Raw genomic sequence first — 27,161 nt, 5'->3', positions numbered from 1 at the left:
TAGTCACGGGAGCTTGAAGAATAGGAGCTGCTGGAGATGAGAAATGAACTCACCAAATTCAAATCCCATTTTGCCTACTTGAGCGCTCACTGGCCTTTCCCGCAGGAAGCCTTCTGCAGGCACAATGACTGGTGAAAATCAGAGTTTCAAAACTTCTGCACATGGACACAGGAGATGAGATTCAATGTAGGGAGTTTTCAGGTGTGGATCCACAGCCCCAGGACAGAACACGCCTTCTCCTCTCTAAGTTTCTTATCCAAATCACAACTTAAGGAACATTCTAATCTGTTAATTAACTGCCTGGCTTCTGTCCTATAAACTCTACAATTTTTTTTAAATGTTTCATATCAAGAGTTCTCCTCCTTCTTTTAATGGTGGTTGATACATCCTCTGTTGAAGTGAAGAGTTTTCAGAATTCTGCTCACACTTCAGCGGGATGTTCTTAAAATAAAAAGAAAGTTTTTGCAGCTGTTGATTCCTTAAGACTCTGTTGGAAACCGTTCCTTCTTTTTAAACATTCTCATTAAGCAAGGAAATTAGCCTTCGGTTAACTGATGCTTACCTGTGCAGAGCATTGTAAACCTCCTGTTCTTGAATTATTTCAGGTGTGCTCAATACAAAATCTAATCTAACACTGATATAACATCACCCCGTCTCCTGTGTTAGGAAGCAGCCACTGACTGACTTTCTGAACTGGCTTATGTTTTCATTCATCAGCAATCTGCCCACTTCACCTGTGGGAAAATGCAACCATGAATGATTATCACATTGCAATTCCCTGCTGTCTCTTCTTTACTTAAGCAGATTTGTTATTGACCCATCTAATGGAAATGTATGATTACTGCTAATTATGCTAAACTGAAAGACAAACCTGCAAGTTAGACCTAACACAGTGGATCAAATGTTGCGGCAGAGTGAAGAAGTCTAGCATTTTGATTGTACCTGTTGCATTCCTTCAGGATGTATCAAGCCATTTTGCACCCAATAAGGTATCTCTGCAGTGTGATCATTATTGTAGAATTTGCAAGTTTCCACAAGCAGCAGTGTAATGATATCAAGAAAATGTGTTGAGCAAGGTATAAATATTGGCTGGAATATCTTCTTTGCAGTGAAAAGACAGCTCCTCATTTTAACATCTAAATATAGCATTTCTTATCGTGTAAAACAATCTGCATTCAGAAACAGGACAATTAATCTATTCTTATGGTCACTCTTGGACCGGGATGGCAATGTTAGGAGTGTGAAGGCAGCCAAAGATGGCAACATGTATACAGAAGTGGGTTTGGTTCCTAGAAAATTAGCCATATCACAATTTTCCACAGCATGAAGCTTTGTTGTCAGCTTTAAATTCCATTACCCATTCCAATTCTAAATAGTCGCCTTTAATAAGAAAAAAAATTAAAGCTATTTCAACCCACCTATGATAGCAGTGAATAATGAACCCAGATCTGGATAACAAATTATAAAGTTGGTTTTGAGTACACACAATTCCGCACAGTTGGCTATGAAGTTTGAGGATAAATAAAGTCCACTGAGATTTACAGGCTGGGGGAAACCAAATGTTATTCTTCTTTAGCTGAGGAGCAAGGCTATTTATTCGTCTCTCAGAAATTTTCGTCTTAAGTTCTTTGAGGAGAATTCAAAGGGACTTCCAGATCTATTTTGATAGATCTTGATTAGTCAGGGCATGAAAGGTTATGGAAAGAAGGGAGGAGAATGGGGTAGAGAGAGAAATTGGTTAGCTTTGATTCAAATGGCAGAGCAGACTCACTGGACCAATTGGCCTAATTCTGCTCCTATGTCTTATGGACAATGTAGCTTCTCCCTGAATGTTCTGACTCCATCCTGCATCTTAAAGATGTGCTAGTAGGTCAGTCGGTGACTGAAAATGACTGTGAATGTGGATGGGCGGATCTGGGATGGACAAGTGAGAGAAGTTAGGTTGCAGAGAAATATGAGTAGGAAATGGTGCTGATGGGGTTTCTCTGCTGGGAGCAGGTACAGATTTAAAGGGTCGACTAGTCTCCAGTGTTATAATGGAGATACAAGTGCTTGCAGCTGTTGGAATACAGAGCAAGAGAATAGAGTGCTGGAGGAATGCAGCAGGAAAGGTACCTTCTGTAGAGGAGACTAAACAGTCACCTTTTCAGATCCTTCCTCTTCTTTATTTCGGCTATTGCCCTATGTCTTTCCGTCCAGGTGAAAGCTCTTGACCCAAAGCATCAATGGGCCATTTCATTCTACTCATTAAGTTCCTTAGCTGTTTATTCAATGTTCTCATGTAATAAGTTTATTTCAGGTTTTCATCACCCAACTCAAACTGATTGCACATAATCTTTTCCATTCCCAACCCAACCTGACATTCTCTGTAAATGTAACAATCTCAGACGTTATTTATCCATTACAGCAGGGGTTCCCAACCTTTTTTATAGCATGGACCAATACTATTAAACAAGGGGTCTGTGGACCCCAGGTTGGGATCGCCTGCAATGGAAGATGAGACTAAACATTGGTGAAGAACTTGACTTTCTAGGTGGTGAAGATCAAACATTATGGAGATGTGTCCATATTGTTGCAGTGCACCTTGTAGATGGTACATACTACAGCCACGACGTTTTGATGACTGAGGGGAGTGCATAGGAATTTCCTCAGAATTGGAAAAGCTCAGTTGGCATTGCAACATAGGACACAAAGAAACATAATCACCCTTTGACTGTCCCATTAATCCATTTTACCTGGTCTCACCCCATCACAGATATATCCTTTAATCTCACCACCTTCACTGCAACTCTATTTTTTTTTTATCGTTTTTTTTCCCGAATTCCAATGAAGGCGCTTTGACCTCAACCATTAACTCTGATTCACTTTCCTCAGCTGCTGCCTGTTGACAGCATGTTCTGTTTTTGTTTTCAATTGTTCAATGTTTTGGTGAAACTGTTTGCAGAGAGACAGCTGAAGGTGCCATTCAATTGGGCACACATGTGCACCATCATTTACGATAAAGTTGATGTGGATATTTCCATATCATCTTGCGTCTTTTTCAGTCAATTTTCCTTCATCCAGATTCAATCTGATAACCATTTTTCATTGACTTGCATGGCTTCTTATCTCAATGACAGAATTTTCATTTCCTTGGCACAATCAGGTTAGGGCTCACTCTGATTTCGGAAGCTTTCATTTCAAATATTAAAGTGTTATCATCCCTCCTGGACTCGGCTGAACAAGTTTGGCGTTTTATGAGTAGATTTAATTCAGTTAATGATGGAGGTGGCATACAAATTGCACAATTAGCACAGTACTGTTGACCTCTGCCACAAAGAGGTTTTCAAATCTTTGCATTATCTTTCAGCCCACAGTAGGGCTCCACTGACTGGCTCTCCACGCACGAGAGTGGAACATCACAGTGTATTATGGAAGAGAGATCTGAAGCCATTAAATAAAAATATTCTTTCTGCCCTCCCTCACACCAGTATGCTTCACAGCTTTCCAGGAGACCTTGGCAACGTTTCCATGGGCAGGTGATAATGAGGCAGACTCCAGCAAGTTTACTGCCTGTTACCATGGTTTTCTGTGCTGTTGGTGAATTCCAACTATAAGTTTGAGCTCTGGCTGATGATAATTATCGTGCTCAGAATGCAATATGGATAAAGGGGAAGACAAGAAGTCACTGTGTTACTGTGGGTTTCCTTGGGGTTGCGCCAACCCTGTATGCCTTTGAAAGGGTGGGTGGACCTCGCAGATGCCCAGCAAAATCTCTGTTGGCATAAAGTGGCCAACAAAGGGAGTTCAACAATTGAGAGGTGCTCAAATGGCCTTTAAGTGAGTCAATGATGGCCCAGATTTTGCCCAATGCTGTCTGAGTTCTTGTGGCCCCATTCTCAATGGTAAATTAGATAGGGATCTCATTCAGTGTAGTAAATCTTGTTTAGGATGATGGTGAATATTGGTAGCTTGAGTTGAGGTGTCTGATGTTGCGGTGTCTCTGTACCACAGATCCACTGTTCCTGATCTCAGTACATAAAGACCGAGAAGGACACCACTTTAACTGGGACACCACAGAGGTTCTGGTGCAGGAAAATATGAAGCAGGCACAAGAAGTTTTAGAAGCATGGTTTTCTGATAACTGGTAAACAAACATAACGAAACAGATGCCATCTTCGAACCCCTAAGAGCCAAGGAAACGTGTGCCAGTAGAATTCAAAGGTCGAATGAAATGGTAGCCAATTAGGCCCGAAGCAAGCGAATGCGGGTCTGTGTAAATGCACTCACTCCCAGAGAGAAACACCAACAACCGCGCACTGAAGGTGTCTCCTGAACTGCTAATGAAACTTCTGCAAGCTAATTGCCAAGCTTGACAACCACCACAACATCAAATGGACCTGTTGAGCGGAAGCTCTGTTCCTATGCTATATGACGGCGGGCTGAGATGGGGAATGGGTGAAGACTTGGAGTGGGTTGTAGAGGGATGAGGGAGATGGGACAAATGGCGATCTCACTGCACTCTGTGAATATTCATCCACTGAGAACTGGTGCTGACATGAAAGTATTGACCCATCCAGATTGTCCTTCATATCAGTGAGGACTTCGCACATGGATTATACACTCCAAGTCCATGAACCTAGTCAAAATGTTGAACATAGAAACATAAAAAACCTACAGCACAATACAGGCCCTTTGGCCCACAAAACTGTGCCGAACATGTCCTTACCCTAGAACTACCTAGGCTTACCCATAGCCCTCTATTTTTCTAAGCTCCATGTACCTATCCAGGAGTTTCTTAAATGACCCTATTGTTTCTGCTCCACCATCATCACCGGCAGCCCATTCCACGCACTCTCCACTCTCTGCGTGAAAAGAACTTACCCCTGACATCTCCTCAGTACCTACTTCTAAGCACTTTAAAACTATGCCCTCTCATGCTAGCCATTTCAGCCCTGGGAAAAAGCCTCTGACTATCCACACGATTGAAGCCTCTCTATCAGGTCACATCTCATCTTCTGTCGCTCTGACTATCCACACGATCAATGCCTCTCTATCAGGTCACATCTCATCTTCCGTCGCTCCAAGGAGGAAAGGCCGAGTTCATTCAACCTATTCTCATAAGACATGTTCCCCAAGGTTCTTCTAAGTTGATTCAATGAGCTTTTCATCTCTGCACAACAGTACCAGCAGTGGCCTGTAAAAGATTCACCATTTACTCATAATAATTCTGATTCAAGATTGCTCATCATGGGTTATTCTATAAGAACCACTTCAAATTCGAGCAAAGCCCTTGCCAGTTCTTGTTTATATTAACTTTGTCAAGCGGCAAATTAGAAGTGACAAGAAACTATCTTCACTATAGTCACTTTGCAATGTATTTCTTTCTTGCTTTGTGTGATATTAATATCATTTCAGCTTGCAATGCTGGATAATGGTGGGTGCACCCTTACAAAGTGCTTCAAGGGATGGGAAACGTTTTGAGACATTTCACACTTTTTTCCACAGTAACTATATTGGAGCTTTTTCTTTTGCCACGTTAGTTTATTCACCCCAATCATGACCCCTGCTGTGTCACGTAACTGGATCTTGAATGCGTTTGTGAATGTTGGTTCCGCTTTGTGCTCCTGTCCTAAAGGCTTCTCTGGACCACTCCTTGTTTGAAGAACTCTTTCTGTCATCTGCCTTAAGTTTTCCTTTCAACTGCGCTGCTTCAATTGGAATCTTTTTCAACCAGAGAACCTTACCTGTGGTACTGAAAGTCATGTGCACTTCAATAGCTATTGACCCCCAGTCTGCACTGTACTAGCTCCAAACACAGTAATGTAATATTGACTAGGTAATGTGTTTCAGTGACATTGAGTGAAGCCTCCAAGTCAGCGAGATATCAGGTATTATTTTTCCCCACCCACCCCATCTTCTTTGAAGTATTGCAGTGGGATCAATAACTTTTACCTGAGAGGACTCAATACTTTATGTGAAGAATGGCAGTGTCATGAGTCCCGCTGGAATTTTTCAAGATACGTGCGCAAAATTTCCGAGCCTAACGCGCATTGTTCCCGAGTTACAGGTGCAATGTTCCCGAATTTTCCAGCCTGTCTCGAGAGCATCATGTCTGTTCTGGGGTTCCCAGCCCTATCATGAGTTGTCCAGGATCCTTGGGCTGTCAAGTGCTGGCTTTAGGGAGAAAGGTACTGTCATGAGCCCTTGTGGGGCACTATGGCTTGCCATAGAAAGTTGGGCTTCTAGCTTTCTCGAGCATCTGTATTCTCTATTGTTACCTTAAACAGAGCTGTTAAGCCCTTATACTTTCTGTTTAATCTTGTCAAGTTAATTGTGACTGGCATGGGTTTTCTGCATTCTATGATTAGTTAAGGGGGACTCTTGTTTAACACGGTAGCAGATTCCTTTTGTTTGTGGAGAATAATTTGTCTCGTGGTGCTGTGCGGTCATGCCTCTGATGCTTTGTTGGGATTCTTATGTATAACCTCTTGTTTCCGTCTGTTCATGGGGAGTCTGCCGTTCCTTTGCTCCTGGGTTCACTCCTGTCTGTGGCACATCGTGACAGGCTGTTCCGAAAGAGGAGAGCCCACTCACTACTGCAGTCATAGAGTAATACAACACAGAAACATGCGCTTCAGCCCAATTTGTTCATGCCTTTCAAGATGCTCAAAGTTTAAAGTCAACTTATTTTCGAAGTACACCATATACTACCTCCGGATTCATTTTCTCGCAGGCGTTCACAGTAGAACTTAGAATTACAATAGAATCAATGAAAAACTGCAAAAACTGGCAAACAACCAATGTGTAAAAGAAAACTGTGCAAACAAAAAAAAAATAATAATAAATAAATAATACTGAGAATGTCAGTTGTAGAGTCCTTGAAAGTGAGTCGATAGGTTGCATCCAAAGTTAGTCTCATTTGCCTGGGTTTGGTCCACGTCCCTTCTGAACCTTTTCTATTTGTGCACCTGTCATGGTGCGTGACAATAATGTACCGAAATGTCAGCTGAGATCTCTGCACTCAAGTCTCTGGAGTAGACCTAGAGGCTACAACCCTCTGACAGCAGAATAACCAAATACGCCTGAGCTGCCATAGCTGTAGATAGTGTTACGTCTTCACAGTGACCCTGAGTGAAGGAAGTCGTCAGTGGTTGAGAATTGAAGTGAACAGGGAGACAGTACGGTTGTCAGGCCTGCTTTATCCCACTCCAGAAGGTTTGATCACATGACCTTTAGCTTCCACGGCCCGATTGCTCATTTCACCTCAGCAATCAATCAGCACCATTTTCAAACAAACTTTTGTTATTCAAGCACCATTTTGTAAAGTCATAGCGTTATACAACACAGAAATAGGCCTTTTGAACCTCTGTGTCCATGCCAATTATCAAGTACGCATCTACACTAAAGTATTAAAGAAAGTTAAAATAAAACAATTTGAATAAAAAACAGTAGTTTCGACATTATTCTCCTAAAGCAGGGGTTCACAACCTTTTTTGTGCCATGGACCAATACCATTCAGCAAGGGGTCCGTGGAACCCAGGTTGAAAACCCCTGTCCTAAGTTACTTTAGCTGTTGCTCTTTCATTATACAAGGCCTTGGAGAGCTGGCCTCAGAAATGCACAGCATCTCCATGTCAGCTTGGCTGTCAGTCAGAGTTTCTGTTTCTTGTACCTCAGTGGATATGAAATAATTTGACTTGCAGCCTTGAGAAAGGCTGGCTTTGCATAGTTTACAGATCTGCAGTGCATCTTGAAGGCATGACTTTACTCATATGAATAATGTGCAATGTTTCGCAAAGTTACCATGGATGGGGTGAACATATGGATCAGCATCGCGTGGTGGTAAGTGGTATTGAGACCATAGAGACAGCAGTATAGGTCGACCACCTCAAATCTGGCAATCAGCAATCTGGTTCTACCGCTAATTCAGACATAATTTTTGCCAGCCTAATTCCAGATTTCCCGCCCTGCCACACCAACCTGTCGCCATCGTTTTGGTGGTGCCATTAGCAGAATCAGCTGTGGACGTGGTCTTCAAAAGAAGCAAGTTATTCCTCTGTTCTATTCTGCATTTATTCTTATAACCTGCGCTTATGTGGCCCCAGTCATGTCTTCGTTGAACAAAGGAAGAGCTTCTTGCGGTGTGAAGTGTAAACACCATACGTTATCTATCCAGGATAAGGTGGAACTTCTGAAAAAGCTCAACAGTGGCATGTCTATAAAAAGCATATGCAACTTGTGTAACACTGGCTCTTCTGCAGGTGAGCTGGTCATCAAGTGAGTTAGAGGTGTTTACTGATTTAATCCTAACCTAACCACCTGTGTGATTTGGCAAATTCACTTATCTGGCACTGCACAGGTCCAAATCATTCTGGATTTGTGGCGCTCAACCGGTACTGACACAACTGTTATACTTCTGTCCTTACTGTTAACCATCCTAGTCCTGCAGATATCTCGGACAGTGTTGAGCTCGGCTACTGTTAAGTGGCACAGTGCTTTTCGACCTTAAAGGCCAGTCAGAGCAATTCACCCGTGCACAGTCATTCCTCCACCAAAGACCTGGGTGCATGCTTTACTTGCATGTGAATCACTTTTGGCACACTGTATTGGGTTTCCTTGCTTGGTATATATCCTTGACATAGCTTCCGCTTTTAAAGAGCTACAATTCATACTGAGTCCTTGTCTTCATATTTAAACACATGCCTCACATTGTGCAATTCCCAGAAAGATGGCCCGACTTTTGGGCAAAGGCTGGAAAGGGGATGGGAAGAACATGACCCTGAGTTCTTATTAACTAATGTACTGGCTGGGTGATGGAACAGATGGAATTAGAGCTTTCAAAGAGAATTAGATAGGAGCTTGAAACTAAATTGAGGAGCTCTGGGGAAAAATCAAGAGAATGGGTCAGAAGTACCTTCTCTCCTAGGGGAAATACTCAATGGGCTGAATGTCCTCCTTTTGTGCTATAACAATTCCATAAGTCTCAATTTTTCCATAGGTAGTCACTAATTATCTGTGTAAGGCTGTCAGAAGAATAAGTGCATGAAATATATGAACATTCACCTTGGTAACTCTGCTGTTCTTTCCCATCATGCATCTGCTATGCTTCGGTAGATTTCTATCCACCCACTGAGATGACATTTTAGATGCAGAAATGGCCAGTAATTAGCCTTTCACTGGAAGGAGGCTGAGGAAGAGCAGAGTGTAACTAATTTGCCCACATTGAAGGTAAAAATCCATGCAGTCAGGCAAAGCCAAGTGGTTTAAATTCTGTGAGAAATTCATTTACATAAATAAGTGACTATTAGCTTGAGGTGATTTATATGGTAATCTAGGCTTTGTGTGGTGAACAAGGCCACATTTGGTCATGCTACTCGCCTTCTGGATTTAAATGAAGACTTGGCCTAAAATCATGGTCTGTTTTTGCTAGTTTGTGCGCTCCACCAGTTAATTGCCTTAGAGGTCAAAATGGACTTCAGATTTGCATATGCAAGCAAATTGTATTTAATATTCCAATCAAGGAACCTGGCTTTCTTTTATTTAACTCAATTTAAAGTTGTCAATATCTTTCTGTGTGCATCGCTCCGCATCTCACAATTATCATGTCAGCGCTCTGTAAGGGCTTCAACTCAGTACAGCAGCATTTTAGTGTCTAATTTAGGATCAAACGCTGAGTTAACAAGAATTGCTGGAATCTGCCTATGTTCTGTCTCCCTTTGTTTCTCTGTAACTATGTGCAAACTTATTATCAATTTGGCATTTGTGAAGGCCTGAGTGAGAAGGAATCTGTGACCTACAAACAGTAAAAAGGTAGTGGTCAAAGCAAGCCAGATGCATGCGGGGGAGGGAAGTGCTACCACAATCCAGAGCTGAAACTCACCAGCATGTTCTTCTGATTCCTATTGGAAGCCTTATCCATATCCTGGTGGAAATCCAAGTCTGATCAATCAATTTACTTATCACATAGTGAAGTAAATGACCTCGGAAAAGAGGAAATTTACACACGAAGAGAATCCATGTAAACTCTTCTACAATACAAGAGTATTGTTAATGATTGAGGTCACTCGTCTTCTAAAAGCACTGCCCAGAAGAAGGCAATGGTAACTCACTTTTGTAGAAAAATTTGCCAAATACAATCATGGTCATTAGACTATGATCACCCATCATCATATAGCACATAATGATGATGAAAAAAGAAACTGTTCCCATTAGTGGAAATTGAAAGAGTGGTGCATGAACCTTAAGTTTTGTGCAAAAGCTATGAAGAGAAATTATGAAGAGAATAGTTCCTTCCTGCAGAATTATTATGATTGGCAACACATTGTTTATAAGCATAATAGAATTAAAATAACTCAGGACTTTAAAATAGGTATTGGATAGAGATGATGCAAAACGTTTTTAAGCACTGAGAAAAAAATAGGGGAATAGTCCTAAAGAGTGAGCTGACAGAGGCGCAACTAGATGAATCGTCACTTTTTTGGCTGAAAGGATGTCAGTTCTCCTCTGCTGTATTTTAGTGTGACTCTAATTCTGTCACTCTGATGACAAATTCTGTGCCTCCAATTTTTCCAAAATAAATATTTCCAGTGAGCTCAAGGACGAAATTCTTCCTGTAAAGTTAGCAAGAGTGAAAAATGTATAACTATTGCCACATTAACACTATTCCTCTTTCCCATCATACCTCTGCTTGATATTGGCTATGACTGCTTTGCAGTTTGTAGGCCATAAACTCCTTTGCCCTCGGTTCTTGTGAAATTTCAAATCAGCAAGATTTTCCACAAAAGAGAGAAAGAGACAGAAAAACAACCAAGGAGTTTGTGTGTGTGTTCTATCATTTTATCAAAAATTAATGTTAAATATGTTGGAAATATGAGAAAAATGTTGTCTGGTGGGTTTGAGGCACAGGGAAGTCTGAAGATGTTGTTTGATCCCCCAGGAGCACATGTAAACCCTGAAGCTGGCAATCCACAGAATAAGGTTCAGCAGTTCAATTTTCCTAAAATCTTCCAACATTTGTTAGTATCTTATGGAAAGTTTCCAATGGAGTACCAGTTGGATAAAACTGAAGGAATGTTCACTGAGTTCTCTGGAATTTACTTGTTAGGAACAAAGTTGTTCCAGCCTATTTGTGCCTGAAGGAGTTGAGCCTTGTTGCTTGCGACTAATGATAGGCAATGAAGATCCCTTGAACAGCAAAAAGAAAAATTCTGATGCAAAAAATTTGAAACCAAATAAGGATGTAGGATTATTCAGCAGGTCAGGTAGTGTGTGGGGAAGGTGAAAAGTCACTGTGCAACAACGACCCTTCATTGAGACTGGAAAAGTGAAAAAACTAGGGGGTTTTATGATGCAGGACACAAAAAGGACAGTCTGTGATAGGGTAAAGTCTATGTGAAAAGAAAGGAAAGAATATTTGTTAACTATGGCTGATCTGACTGTAGGATGTATTTTATTATTTTATTGAAGTACAGTGTGGAATATGGCCTTCCAGCCCTTTGAGCCACAACACCCAGCAATCCCCTGATTTTAATCCTAGCTTAATCACAGGACAATTTACAATGACCAATTAACCTATCAACCGGTATGTCTTTGGACTGTGGGAGGAAACCAGAGCACCTGGAGAAAACCCATGTGAACACGGGGAGAACATACAAGCTCCTTACATGTAGGAGCAGGAATTGAACCAGGGTTGCAGGTACTGTAAAGCATTGTGCTAACCACTATGCTATAGAGAGAGGAAGATGAGAGGTGACAGGCAGAGAGGAACAGTGACTCAAATCTTCTATCCAAATAGTTTTAACAAAGATGAAAATCATAAGACTGCAGATGCTGTAAATCTGAAATAAAAACAGAAAGTGCAGGAAACACTCAGCAGGTCTGGCAATATTTGTAGGAAGAGAAACAGTTAATATTTCCAGTTAATGACCGTGATCCAGTTCTGTTGGGGCCATGGACTTGAAACGTTAACTCTGTTCCTCTTTCCACTGTAACCTCCTGACCTACTAAGTGCTTCTAGGATTTTCATCTTTATTTCAGTTTAAGGATATCCTTTCCACAATGATTATTAATACTCAAGCCAATACACAAATCACTTTAACTATTCCACTCCAAGCTCCAGGCCTAGGTGGTAGTTGCTATGAATGATTATTTCACTGTTAAGCAGATGGGGTCAAATACTTTCTTGAATCAACAGAATATATCAACGAGTCTGGCAGCTGTAGTTGCAATTATTGGAGACTGCAGCATTCCCGATTCCCATGCCTCTGGTCTTTATTCTAAAAGTCCAGGGCAGCGGGCATACAATCAGCTTAGTGACATGGGTCATATGGCTAATCAGTTCCTTACTGATCATCAGTTCCATGTTTCCTTGTTGCTAGCTTACCGCATGAATTTGATATTCCTTTGGAAATTGAAAATTGTCCTTTGACCTCTCCACGCTGAACAAAAATATCCAATGCTTTAGTTAATAGCCTCTCTTGGCTGTAATAGCTTCTTCCGTAAAACCATTTGATAATTCCACAAATGAATGATTTGTTGTTCAGTACTGCAGAGTGGTGAGAAGGTGAAGTGAAAAAAAATCACCCTGGATCATGTGGTGTGGGAGTGGTTGCTGTGATTCAGAACTTAGTGTCCATTGTCCTTGCAGAACCGCATTTTGGAAGCACAGCGCTACGTACAGCTATTCAATTCTTTCAACTTACTTGAGCTGTAGTCCACAAGTAACTCAGCTGTAAATTCAGAAAACTTTAACTGAGGTGTGCTGAGAACATGGGGAATGGTAAAGATTTCAGGGTTACTGGGCAAGTATGTGAGGAAAAATGCAGTAGAAGATTACATGATTAAATTTAGATTAGAAATGACAGGAGGAGACTTAGATGGAACGTAATTGCTAGCGTTGACTGGTTCGGCCAAATGTTCAACTTTACCAACATATATTCCAAATATGTGGTCCTTTTCTCAGAGTCACCGAAGCAGGTGTTCCCAACCTTTTTTTATGTCATGGACCTCTATCATTAACCTTTCATTGACCAAGGGGTCTGCGAACCCCAGGTTGGGAACCCCTGCTATAAAGTTAGAGCTATAATTAGAGATAACATCTTATTTTGGGAGTCACTTCATCAAAAAAAAGACTGTTGCTAAAATTACAGTTGAAATGAAGCAGTATGTGAGAAAGGCTTGTTACAATGCCCCATTTCAGCAATATCTTCTAAAGAAAATAGTTTCAAAGTTCAAAGTAAGTTTGTTATCAAGGTACATATATTTCATCAAATACCACCCTGAGATTCATTTTCTCGCAGGCATTCACAGTAGAACAAAGAAATACAATAGAATCAATGAAAAGCTGCACACAGATCTGACAAACAACTCACGTGCAGAAGACAACTAGTGCAAATGCAAAAAGAAATGAATAATAATCATCATTATCATAAATAAGTAAATAAATAATATTGAGAACATGAGTTGTAGGCCCGTTGATAGCGAGTCTATAGGTTGTGTAATCAGTTTAGTGTTGAGGTGAGTGAAGTTATCCATGCTGGTCCAGGAGCCTGATGGTTAGAGGGTTATAACTATTTCTGAGCCTGGTGGTGTGAGACCTAAGGCTCCTGTACCTTCCCAATGGCAGCAGCATTAAGAGAGCATGGCCTGCTTAGTGGGGGTTCCTTAATGATGGATGCTGTGTTCTTGTGGCGGTGCTGCCAGAGCATTTTATTCCTAAGGAGAATAGTAGACTGCAATAGTAGTAGAAACGTACCGTCTCCCAATGGTGTGGAGCATGGAATTGGTTAAACCACCATAAGCTCTTGTTCAAAGGATATTGACTGCCGATTTGATTCAAGTGTACTAATGAGGCTTTGGGGAAATCTAATAATTCACATCCTTCTTGATGAAGGATACTGGGATTAAATTATACCCTTACTTTTTCCTATTTAATTATAAAGCAGAAATGCTTACAAGTTGCATTTGGAATGTAAAAAAAAGGCTTTTATATTGCACTTTCAGAGAACAGATGAGGCATGTTGTTAAAACGTTCTATTTGCCAAGTGCACAGATTACACAGTGGACATCCTGGGCAAGTTACTGCTTCACAATTAGTTCTCCACTTGAGTTTTCACACATCTGCATTGGGGAAGCTGTGTGTGTGAATCTGCATGGGTTGCCGCAGAAAAGCTGAAATAGTCTTGTTGTGCTCCAGGGACATTAATGTGTACCTTGGCATTCCTTGAACAGGTGTGTTTACCAAGTCAATCCAATTTCCCTCAGCACATCATATGCTTTACATTTATTGGGTACAAGCATTTGGAGGTCAGCTGAAATGCTAGCAGTTGTCCTCCAATGAATTTAGTCCTTGGCTTGTAACAGGCCCTGCAAACCATGGACTGTGCTATGAAACCGTCACCTTCATTCTGATTAGAATCAGAATCAGATTCAGAATCACTGACATGCGTTGTGAAATGTGTTGTTTTGTGGCAGCAGTACAATTTAATACATAAAAATGCAAAAGAAAATTACGAGAAAAAATGAAGAAATAAATCGTGCGAAAGAGAGCAGAAACCTGATGAAGGGTCTCAGACCGAATTATCGACTGTACTCTTTTCAAAAGACGCTGCCTGCTGAGTTCCTCCACCATTGTGTGCATTGCTGTCAAAAAAGTAGAATCATGTTCTTCAGAATTTAGAAGAATGTGGGTTAATCTGATTGTAATACAGAAGGTCCCCAGCGGGCAAAAGAAGATTGACATGGAGATATTACTGCTCATGGGTGAATCTTGAATAAGGCAACATAGTTCATGGTTGTGATATGGACATTTAAAACTGTAAGACAAAAAGAACATAAGACATAGCAGAATTATGCTCTTCAAACCTGTCAAACCCATTCTCCTGCCTTCTCCCTACAGCCTTAGGCACCCTAACTAATCAAGAAACTATTAATCTCCACTTTAAAAGTACCCAATGACTTCACTTCCACAGCCTTCAATGCAATAAATTCCAATAAAATTTAGCTAAAGAAGTTCCTCCTCATCTCTGTTCCAAATCAATGTCTCGTTACTTCATTGGAACGGAAGTAACGGAAAAAGTAACTTCATACGGAAAAAATTCCAGCAAATTTGCCTGGCAAGATTTGCTCTTAAAATCAGAACGGGGAAGAAACGTGCTCTAAGAGACTTTGACGATAGGAAGATTGTTGGTGCCAGATGGGCTGGTTTGAGTATTTCAGAATCTGCTGATCTTCTTGGAGTTTTACACACAGCAATCTCTAGAGTTTATAGAGAATGATGCAAGAAACAGAAGAAAAACATACAGTGAACATTTCTGTGGATAAAAAATGCCTTGTTACTGAGAAAGGTCAATGGAGAATGGCCAGGCTGGTTCAAGCTGACAGGAAGGTGACAGCAACTCAACTAACCATACATTACAACATTAGTGTGCAGAAGAGCACGTTGAAGTGGATGGGCTACAGCAGCAGAAGGTACCTAATAAAGTTGTCACTGAGTGTGTTTTCTTAAGTTTTTTTTAATGGAAGTTTTAAATGTCAGGGAAGGGGTAGGGAAGACAAAGGGAATCTCTGTGGTAGAACAGGCTGACAAAGACAGGCTGAGCGTTAAAAGCAATCACAAACATGAGAACGTCTGCAGACGCTGGAAATCCAAAGCAACACACTCAAAATGCTAGAAGAACTCAGCAGGCCAAGCAGCATCTGTGGAAAGGAGCAAACAGTGGACATTTCGGGCCGAGATCCTTCATCAGGACTCAATAAGCAATGGTTCTGCTTATAAGTGTGATAGTAGGATGTGGAAAGGGGGAATAGGGGTAAATTGGAAAGGATACGTGAAACTTGTTATCTCAACAGAGGAGAGAAAGACATCAAAATTTTGGAAATGTGACAAAAAGTCTGGAAGGGCTGATTATCTGAAATTGCTGAATTTGATGTTGAGTCTTGAAAGCTGTGATGTGCTTCTGTGTAACCCTGTCTAGCACTGATGCCTCGAATGTACAATGGTAATTTGTACATCAGATGTGTTTACCAAGTCGCAGTTTGTTGTTCACTCAGTACATTTTGTATTTCATGTATATTAGATGAGAACATTTGACCACCTAATTCAATGACTCAATTTATGAAATATCTGTCTCCATTATTAATTTCTTAAAAGGCATATGTATAAATGAGGGGGATAAAGCAAAGGGTTTTGACATTCGAAAAAATGTCTACTTCTTGCAGTGAAAATTTGGAATTAATGAGCCATACTTTCACTGAAGTAGTCAGGATTGGGCAGTAAAAGAAATTCAATGTACAAATTAACAAATTATCGCCAGGATAATGCTAAGGAAATTTGGATCTGGATTGACAAGTGTAAAGAATACTTCCTTTACAATTCAGTGATTCAGTTATGAAGGTCACTTGTATCAGAGGTTCCGTTGTTATCATTCCTGATTTTCAATCATCTCCACGACGTTTAAGAATACCATCTTTATGTGTCTTGAACTATCCTTTCTTGCGGCAGACGTTGCTGCATTTCTGTTTCTGCAAGTTGCGCGTCTCCCGAGTAAGCTTCCTGGTCAGAGTCAGATTTATTATCACTGTCATGAAGTTTGTTGTTTGGTGGCTGCAGTGTGGTGTAAAGTTACTGTAAATAGAGCAACACAAAAAGGAATAATGATGGGTTCGTGCACCATTCATAAATCTAATGCTTGAAGGGAAGAAGCTGTCTTTGAATCATTGAATGTGGGTTTTCAGGCTCCTGTACCACCTCCTTGATGGTAGTAGCGCGAAGAGGGCAAGTCCCAGACGGTGAGGATCCTCAGTGATGGATGCTGCCTTCCTGAGGCTCTGTCTCTTCAGATGGTGGGGAAGGTTATGCCCGTGATGGAGCAGGCTGAGCCACTTCTGATCCTCTGCACAGGACTCTCCATACTGAGCTGCAGTGCAGCCCGTCAGAATTCTCCCCACTGTACACCTACAGAGATTTGCATGTCTTCGGTGAAAGACCAGATCTCCTCAAACTCCTAACAAAACAGAGCCACTGACGCGACTCTTCATTATTGCGTCAATATATTATTGGACCCAGGATAGATCTTTTGAGACGTTGATGCCCAAGAGCTCGAAGCTGCTTAACCTTCCATTGCTGACCCCTCAATGAGGACTGGTGTGTCTTCCCCTCAACTTCACTCAACCAACCGATCTACTAGTGAGTTTGTAGCTGTGTTTAGTCATCCACAAACCGGGCGCATCTTTTGTCTACTGAGACAGACGGAGCCACTAATTAATTAATTAGTGATATAATCATGTGTAGAGAGAGTGGATCAGTGGGCTAACCGTGCAGCTCTGAAGTGCACGTATGGATTGACAGTGAGGAGGAGATGTTAGTACTGATCCGCACTGTCTCTAGTCACCCAGTAAGGAAGTCAAGGGTCCACTTGCAGAGAGAGGTTTTGAAGCATTGTGGTTGGTACTGAGGGAACGGTAATATTGAAATTAGCACTGATGGGGTGATTGTGATGATGTTGGGGGTGCAGGATCCATCAATTGTATCATGTTAGTAAAATTGCAATGGTTCTCTTTCTACAGCTGGACTTTATTCTCCCTCGGTCAACATTTTCTTGATTTTCTGAAAGTGCTCAGTGATCTAATTCCAGATTTTCAGTGACAAAATACAAGTTCTATTAATAACAAACCACAATCACCAGGCACATTTTATTTATTTGTTTATTTAGAGCTATAGCACAGAATAGAGCCCTTCTGGTCCTTTGACTTCCCTTGGCAACCCCATTTAACCCTAACCTGATCATGGGACAATTTACAATGATCAATTGATCTACCCCATTGGTCTTTGGACTCTGGAAGGAATCCAGAGGTCCCAGAGAAAACCCACGCATTCATTGGGGAAGATGTACAGAGAATTCTTACAGTGAACGCCGAGACTCTGAACTCTGACGCCCCCCCCCCCCCCCAAGCTGTAATTGCGTCGTGCTAACTGCTACGCTACCGTGACACCCTTGGAAAATGGGAACAGTTGGTAATGACCCAGTGACAAAATTATTGGACCAGTAATCCAGAAACCTGTGCTAACTTAGCAAAGGACTGACCACAGTACCTGCGGCATTTTAATTCTGTTTATTAATAATCTGGAATTTAAATTGGCTGTCTAATCAGTCTTCCTCTGTTGCTGCTGTAGTGTTTCATTAATAGTTGTAAAAACACTTCTGGTTCACTAAAGGCCTTTGGGGGGTGGTGGAGGAAAGGGACTAGCTCTGCCATTCACAGTGATACTCAGAATGGTTCAATGAATCATTTGGTTTAAGCATAGCAGGTACACTACAGCAGTGGCTCAAGAAGGCAGTTCATCCTCAGCACCTCGAGGGCAATTTGTGATGGAAAATTAAAGCTGTTCAGACAGAAATGCCCATATTAGAAAATATATTACGATTTTAATACAAAGCAAGTTGCATCAGGAAGAGGAGAACTTACGGATGGTGGCCAAATTCTTGTTCAAAGGGGAACATTTAAGGGTTACCTCTTAAAATGGCGGAGAGGTAGAAGTTGTAAAGTGCTTTTTGTTATGTTCATTCAAGGGATGTGGCTTCAGCTCCATCATGGGCACTAGCCTCCCCACCATTCATAATTTTCCTGATACAACACGCCGTCTTCAATGGTGATACCTCAAGAAGGTGGCATACATCATTAAAGCCCCTCACCATCCAGCACAGGGCTGCTGTCAGAGAGGAGATGCAGGAGCCAGAAGGCACACACTTAATATCTTCTTCCCCTCCACCATCAGACTTCTGAATGGACCATGAACACTTCCTCACTGTTTGTTCCCTTTATGCACTACTTTTTTAATATATATTTCTTATTGTAACTAACAGTAATTTTTATGTATTGCACTGTGGTGCAGCCACAAAACAACAAATTTCATGCTGTATGTCAATGATAATCAACCAGTTTCTGATTGTGATTTATGATTCACAGACTGAGCCACACTTAATTGCTATCTCTAGTCACCTTCAAGGAGGTGGTAGTGAGTAAAATTCATTTATTTATTTATCATTTTATTTATTTAGAGCACGGTAACAGGCCCTTCCTACCAAACAAGCCCACACTGTCCAATTACATCAATTTGGACAATTAAACCACTAGCCTGTAGGACTTTGGAATGTGGGAGGAGATTGGAGCATCTGGAGGAAATTCACATGGTCCTGGGGAAAGCATAAGAAACTCCTTACAGACAGTGGCAGGAATTGAACCCGAGTCGCTGGCATTGTAAAGCAATGTGCTCACTCCTACGCTACCATGCTGCCCCAAAGTAGTTTTGAACTGTTTTAGACTTTGAGGTGTGGATATGGGGAGAAGGCAGGAGATTGGCACTGAGAGGGAAAATGGATCAGCCATGATGAAATGGCAGAGCAGACTCAATGGACTAAATGGCCCAATTCTGTTTCAATATCTTATGGTCTTCTGGTCTTATATATCTACAAAGCGGATAGGCCGAGAGTAGCAGGATTTTGACCTGCTGATGGTGAAGGAATGGTGATATATTTCCAGGTCATGATGGTGTGTGGAGGGTAGTTGGATAAGCACATGACTCAGAGGAAGAGCTGCTGAAGACAGTCCCAGTGGGTGGGAAGAAGAAGTGAGAGATGGATATTGAAGATGGAGGAAATTGTGCAGGTTGATAGAATTGCACTAAATGCATCAAGGAATACAGAGCCAAGGACAAATTGATATATATGCAGAGGGTAGCAGGTATATACACTCAAAGCATACTGAAGATGGTGAGGCAGTAAGATCTTACAAAAGTTAGTGGAAATGGGTCAGTATGTCATATCTAAAGTCCTCCCAACCATTGAACACATCTTTATGAAATGCTGTCATAGGAAAGCAGCATCCATCATCAGAGATCCTCACCACCCACCAGGTCACGCTCTCTTCTCACTGATGTCATCAGGTAGAATGTACAAGAGCCTCAGGACTCGCACCACCAGCTTCAAAAACAGTTACTACCCCTCAACCATCAGGCTCCTGAATAAAAGGGGATAACTACACTCACTTGCCCCATCACTGAAATGTTCTCACAACCAATTATCTCATGTTCTCATTATTTATTGCTATTTATTTATATTTGCATTTGCAGTTTGTTGCCTTCTACACTCTGGTTGTTCCTTCACTGAACTTCTTATAGTTACTATTCTATAGATTTGCTGAATATGCACACTAGAAAATGAATCTCAGGGTTGTGGATGGTGACAAGTGCACTTTGATAATAAAATTTACTTTGAACTTTGAGTCAACAATGTGGGGTGCATGTTCTGAATGTTCTGAAGGTGGCAAAATTTAATAATTACTGTTAAAACATATGAAAATTAATGTGCATTCCTCAACATACCTTTATCCATTGCCTATTGATCAAATTTGACCTGATGAAGTTCATTAATCTACAGTGTTAACTCCCTTTCTCTCTCTACAGATGCTGCCTGACCTGCTGGATATATTTTCCATTTTCTGTTGCTATTTCATATTGTTTTTGTCTTACTTATCCTTTGCTTTAAATAAGATCTTGTTGTGTTTGGGTGGGTTTCCTAAATGTTTCACATAGCCTGGGGCTATATGGTAATGTAAGAGAAGTTTTCAGATTTCAGTGTTTCCCTCCTTTTTGTTAATTGGATAATTAAAATTGTTGCTGCAGTTTGTTTAAACTGGTCTGTCAGCAGTGTATAATTAAATGAAATAAAAACAGAAAATGCTGTGTATGTTTAGCAAGTCAGGCAGCACCTGTGGAGAGAGAACTACGGTAGTTAATGTTTCAGGATGGCAGCCCTTCTTTAGAATTTGTCATTGGCTGTGATGGAAGGTCATCAAGCTGAAAATTAACTTTATTTGTCACATGTACATTGAAACATTGAAACGTAGAGAGAAATGCACTGTTTGCGTCAAATCAAATCAAATCAAAATTGTGCTGATGGCAACCCACAAGTGTTGTCGTACTTTTAACTCCAACATAATGTGCCAACGACTTACTAACCCTAATCCTATTCGTACATCTTTGGAATGTGGGAAGAAGCTGGAGCACCTGGAGAATACCCACTCCGTCAAGGGGAGAACGTAAAAACTCCTTACAGACAGCAGCGGGAATTGAACCCAGATTGGTGACCGCTGGTGCTGCAAAGTAATCACACTAGCTGCCACGCTACCATGCCACTTCATGAACCGTTTCTGTCTCCACATGTGTTTTTTTAGCATTTCCAGTTCTTATTTAAGATTCACCTTCATATCTCCAGACTTTTTGCTGTGTGTGCATGCGTACGTGTGTGTGTGTGTGTGTGTGTGTGTGTGCGCGCACGATTATTAGACAAAATATCTCAACGATCTGAGCAAACACTAAAAATAAGGGGTCTGTGAGGAACAATTTGTTTACACAGAGTGGTGTTGATCACAAACTGGCTGTGTGTAATAGTGATGGAAGCTGAGCCAGTCAGAGCTTTCATTAGGGAACTGGGTAGGCAGTTACAAGGAAAGAGGCAGGAATGGGATTGAATAGATTGTTCTGTGGGGATCTGGTATAGACTAAATAACTGCCTTTTGCTTCATTATTGATTTATTATTGAATGATTATCTCTGCCAACTGCATTCTTCTGTGTACATGTTGATTCACAGCTATCAAAAGAAAGGTGGCTAATCTTACCTTCATATCTCAGTTAGGGACAATGTGAAGAATTATATCTGAGCTGTGCTATTTTTCATGCACCACTGACAACTACCAATTGATTCATGATGCACATTGTATGGATTTTACATTGCATATTAAGGAACAGTTGTCAACTGATTAATCAACTAGTTAAAATAAATTCCATACATTTAAAGGATAATTGACAACATTAGCAGCAGAGAATGCTATTATTGGATTGGGAATTCATGTTAGGAGTTTATGTGTGCTGCTGGATGGATGGACTTTCTTGACTATAACATTGTGCTGTCTATTATACACTGTTTGAATCCTGTTAAAGATATTATTTGTTTTCCAGGATAGTTTATGTTGTCCATTTTAATTGTTACAGCTGCAAGTCTTCTAGTAACTTAGATGAGGCTCCTCAGTTGGATGAACTTGATTTTGGTTTTCTGTACTTCACGCTAAATGAGCAATAAATCAGTCTCCTTACCTCATTTACTTTTAAATCTAATTCCTACCAATGTAAAAGCAGGTTTTAATGTAGGAAATTAAAGATCACAATTGGTTTTAGTAGTAAGCAGCCTATAATAATTAGAGTCATACAGCATAGAAACATGCCCTTCGGCCAACTTGTCAATGCCAACCAATGTGTTTTTCTAAGTGGTCCCATTTGCTTCTATTTGGCCCATATGTCTCAACTCTTGCTATCCACGTACTGCCCAAATGTTTTTTAAATACAGTTTAAATAGACACCTCTATCACTTCGTGATGCACCATCAATAACTCACTCTGAGACGTAAGAAGAGAGTTATCGGCTTTTATTGACTGGAAGAATGAACAACCCAACATCCTGGAGAATGAGGGCCGGCCTCAGGACTCATTCGCCTTTATACAGGGGTTTGTGGGAGGAGCCACAGGAGCAGTCAGCAGGGGTCTGTTGGGAGCAAACCACTCTGGTATATGTAGTTCACCACACTTCGTTAGGCAGTTTGTTCCACACACTCACCAGCTTCTGCATGTAAAACTTGCTTCTCTGGTCCCCTCTAAATCTTTCCCCTCTCACCTTGAAAAAAAATGTTTTTGGTGACAGTAAGATGGAGTCGCACAATCGTTTCAGAATTTCGGGGAATGGCGTCAGTCACTCCAGAATTTCCTTTTTTATTTTGTGCTTTCCAAGAGTCCCCAGAGTGTCATTGGCAGAAGACCATGGGAAATTCCGGTCGATTGAGCTGATTGTTCCTTGAGACTTCATCAAGGAATGTTTTCACACATAATACCTTCTTAACTTTCCCCAAATGAAACCATGTGTCAAGACTGTGAGATAATCAGCATCATCAAAGAGACAGCAGCTCTCTAAAAAAACTCCCTCAGCTATCGGAAGACATTTAATCGCTGCTGGTTTCTCAGTCCCCTATTGAATCTGAGCACTGAATTCAAACTCCTTAACATCCTCTGCAGCCTGCTTCACCAGACTGACGGTTAACCAGACGTTCACGCAGCTGCCTCTCTGAGCAACGCGAAATGAATAAGTAAATGGAACAGGAACATGGAGACCAATATCATTGTGCTTGTGCAGTGAGAACCAGCCCACTCCAAGAGCGTTCAGTTTGGCTTATTGGTTTAATGAAAAGTCAATGACAAGTCAGAATGCATCAGGTTTTCTGTCTGTAAAAGTGGCTGTAGATTTGTCAGTGTTGGTCTCTTTACAAGCTTTTTACTGGTAACAAAATACTACCATAAAACAACATTACCTCAGCAGAAATTGGCACAGCTGAACATGAGCTAGGCCTCTTGTGTCCAATTGTTAGAGTGTGCCGTTTATAGAATTGACACAGTGCTAAAGGATGCCATTCTGTCCATTGAGTCTATGTGGAGTCCCAGCTGATCCATCCCATTATTCCCTGTGACCAATCCATACTCAGCAGAGAGGAATGCTCATACTTCCCTCTGGGCCATGACCTCCCACTAAACATCAGCCTATTGTAATCCACACAAGATGCTGGAGGAACTCAGCAGGTCAGGCAGTGTCTATGGACATGAATAAACAGTCCACGGTTCGGGACGAGATTCTTCTTCAGGACCGGAAAGGAAGGGAGAAGTCAGGTGGGTAGGAAAGGTAAAGGGCTGGAGAGGAAGGGCCCTGATAGGAAAGGAGAGTGGATCATTGGAGAAAGGAAAGGAGGAGGGAGTACACAGGCTGTTTTGACTAACACAGTCATGGACCTGATTAGTTCAGGAGATCTTCCCTCCATAGTTCCCAAACTTGGAGTGCCCTAGCCCCTCAGACCCCCACCTCTGCTTTCTGCCCAGACCTCCAAGAGGGTTGTCCAGGCAGATGGATTGCTTCACCCACTGAACTAGTTCATCCTTCCAAAACACCATCTATTCTTCCTCATCTGGTCCCCCCCCTCCCCCAACTGACAATGAGAAATTTGGATGTCACTGCTATGTCAACAGTCTCTAGTTCTGATAAAGAATCTCCAACTTAAAACTGTACTATTTCTTTTTCTACAAACATTGGTTAAATATTAGCTTTATTTGTTATATGTTCATCAAGACATCGCAATATACAGTGAAATTTGTCGTTTGTGTCAAGTCAAGTCAGCAAGAATTGTGCTGGGCAGTCCGCAAGTGTCAACCTGTTTCTGGTGCCAACGTAGCATGCCCACAGCTTACTAAGCCCTAACCTTTATGTCTTTCAAATGTGGGTGGAAAGTGGAACTCCCTGTGGAAACCCATTGGGGATCATGGGGAGAGAATACAGACTCTTTACGGGCAGCAATGGGAATTGAACTCTGATCAGTGATCGCTGGCACAGTAAAGTGACCCATTAACCACTATGCTGTTGTGCCGCCCCAGCCCAACATCTACATTTGCTGTCTGATCTGTTGAGTGTTCACAGTATTTTCTTGATCATCATCGTTATGTGCCAAGTCCTTTTTTTTTTCGATACACTCCCAATATTTACCCAGAGCACTGCAACTATTCTTTCTCCTCAAATGTCAGCATGCTGATTCAGTGCTTTCTGTCCTTGGAAAACTCTCACCTTTGAAATTGTCACATAGAATTATGAGCTGCAATTGGACACGTTCTGATCTCTTCACTTATTTGTTGCCTTTACAGACACATTGAGAACCAGAAAAGCCTTCAGACTCTGAATGCTTTGGACATGGAACCTTACACTGGACTGCAGAATTTGTAAGTGAATGTGCAATGCCAAGGTGCTTTGTAAAAAAATGCTGTGATGAAATAGTGTTCACTGTTAATGAAACTGCAAAGACATGATTCAGTTATTGCTGCATAGCTTACGGGGGAACTGATTAAAGTCAGCTGAGGTGCAGGGTGATTCAGGAAGACCTGTCTTCATAAGCTGTGATAAATTCTGATTTCTTCACATCCCACAGAGTCAGCTGGCTTTAATTTGATTATTTAATTTGCCATTTTAAGTTCAAGACCAGATATGAAAATTTGTTGCTTCAACATCATGACCCAAAAACAGTGACCCTCACACCAAAATGTGACACATGCAAATGGGTTGAAACTCATCGATCAGCTCTCCCTGCCCAAAATGTCTGGACGCATACCGACCTCAACCACGTTCACCTATCCGGACATGAAGCTCCAATCTCACTGGTCCTCTGCAGGCTGGACACTAGCACGGGCTCTCCTGGTGATAGAATCCCCCACCCCACACCCCCCATGAAAGCCCAGGATGAAGCCCCACCCCGTGAAATACCTGTAACAGCTGGAAGAGCTGGGACTGGCCATTGCTGGCCACAGAAGCTATAATTTATTTCTTATGGTTTTTAGATGTCTGTAACAATGAGAGACTTCGAGATGATTAAAATGGAAGTATTTCAAATCTCAGCTAAAGCTGATTAATAATTAAAGAGTGCAAATGAAGCAAAAGTATTTTAAAATTAGAGCACTTTCCCCTGCTTCTTCCTTCCCCACAATCTCTGGTGAAATCAAGGAATCTCAGACGCCACATTCAGGCACAGAATTCAAGATTCTATCAGATTCCTTCCTCATCAGCTCTTTATCTCTTCCGCCTATCACCTCCCAGATTATTGCATCATTCCCCTTTTCTCACCCCTCACCCATCCCTCCTGCCTTCCCCCCTCACCTGGATTCACCTGTCACCTACTAGCTCCTGTTCCTAGCATTGCCCCGCCCATTTATTCTGGCCTCAGCCCTGAGGAAGGGTGTCGGCCCAAAACATCGACTCTTCATTTCCCTCCACAGACGTTGCCTGACCTGCTCAGTTTCTCCAGCGTTTTGTCTATGTTGCTCCGTCATTCAAATTCACCCGTCTGTATATTTCACATGCAGACTAAAAGGTGAGGTGGTGAAGTCCAAAAGGGCCTTGAAGCAAAAGGAGGCCACTTGACACATTGTACTCGCACTAACACGAGAAAGTGTTGGTACATTGAGAAAGTCGTACTTGCACTAGCTCTCTGAGAGAGCTGAACTATAAGCCTCGGCAATGGCAAATGGCAACAAAATTTTCTCAGTAACAGGAAGCAAAGGAAAATGTTTGGGGGTATTGGCGGTGACTGGAAGGTGATTTCAGAGAAATCAGAGGAAGGTTACAGTAAAGGCCATTCGGCCCATCAGTTCAGAAAATCCCTACCCTCTACTGAAAGTCCTCTATTTCTTCTCTTTTCCAGTGCTGATCTCTTCTTCCCTTTTGAACACATATGAGAATCTGCTACCATAGCAGTGCATTCCTAGTCCAGACCACTCACTGTTTTTCCTTATGTATCTCTTGTTTCATTTTCCAATTGTCTTCACTCTTTGTTCTCTGATTATGGATATTTCTGCGAGAGACAATCATTACTCCCTCTCTAGCCTGCCTTGGTCTTCATGATTTTAAGTTCTCCAATCAGTTCCTCACTCAGTTACCTCTGTTCTAAGGAGACCAACCAGCTTCTCTGAATTAACCCCATCCTTGACATTATTCTCGTAAATTCCTTCTGCATCTTTCCTTAGGCTTTTTGGTGTACTGCCCAGAAATGCATGCAGTGTTAAAATTATAGCAAATATAACATGTTAGCATATCCCCCTGCTCCTATACTATCTGTCTCTACTTATCAAGCTTATGAACTCTTTTCTCAACTGCATTCTCAGCCAGCAGTGAGTTATACACAGCAATTTACAGGGCTTGGTACTGGAATGGTCATGAGTCATGGGTTATGGTGTAGAGAGAGAACTGAGCTGTGGGTGTGAGGACAGTAGTGAATAATGTATCTTCGGTCAGGTGGGGGTGGGTTGTGGGAGGGGGAGAGCGAATGTGCTGCAAGAGATCAGAGCTTTGAAAATTAAAAATAACTGCAGATGCTGGAAATCTGAAATAAGAGCAGAAAGTTTTGGAAATGAGGCAGCACATTTGGAAAGAGAAACAGTTAACCTTGCTGATTGAAGATCTTACATCTGATGAAAGGTCCTTGATTGGGACCTTGATCCAGTCAGAAAATGGGGATAGGAGATGGTTTATTCCTTCTAGGGTCCTGATAAG

At 41.5% G+C, this 27,161-nt stretch overlaps 1 protein-coding gene across 2 annotated transcripts in view; it reads left to right on the top strand.

Moving 5' to 3' along the window:
• LOC140718912 (NT-3 growth factor receptor-like) overlaps positions 1 to 27,161 on the top strand; it is an 878,600-nt gene that overhangs the window by 202,992 nt on the left and 648,447 nt on the right. For both annotated transcript variants that reach the window (XM_073033211.1, XM_073033212.1), the window contains exon 2: positions 24,767 to 24,841. In XM_073033211.1, coding sequence (XP_072889312.1) covers positions 24,767 to 24,841 — 75 coding nt within the window. The remainder of the gene's footprint in view (positions 1 to 24,766; positions 24,842 to 27,161) is intronic.

The sequence above is a fragment of the Hemitrygon akajei genome, chromosome 30 (assembly GCF_048418815.1).
Source record: "Hemitrygon akajei chromosome 30, sHemAka1.3, whole genome shotgun sequence".
Classification (NCBI taxonomy): domain Eukaryota; kingdom Metazoa; phylum Chordata; class Chondrichthyes; order Myliobatiformes; family Dasyatidae; genus Hemitrygon; species Hemitrygon akajei.
Note: the sequence above shows the minus strand (reverse complement) of the source record. Positions and strands in the feature narration are given on the sequence as shown.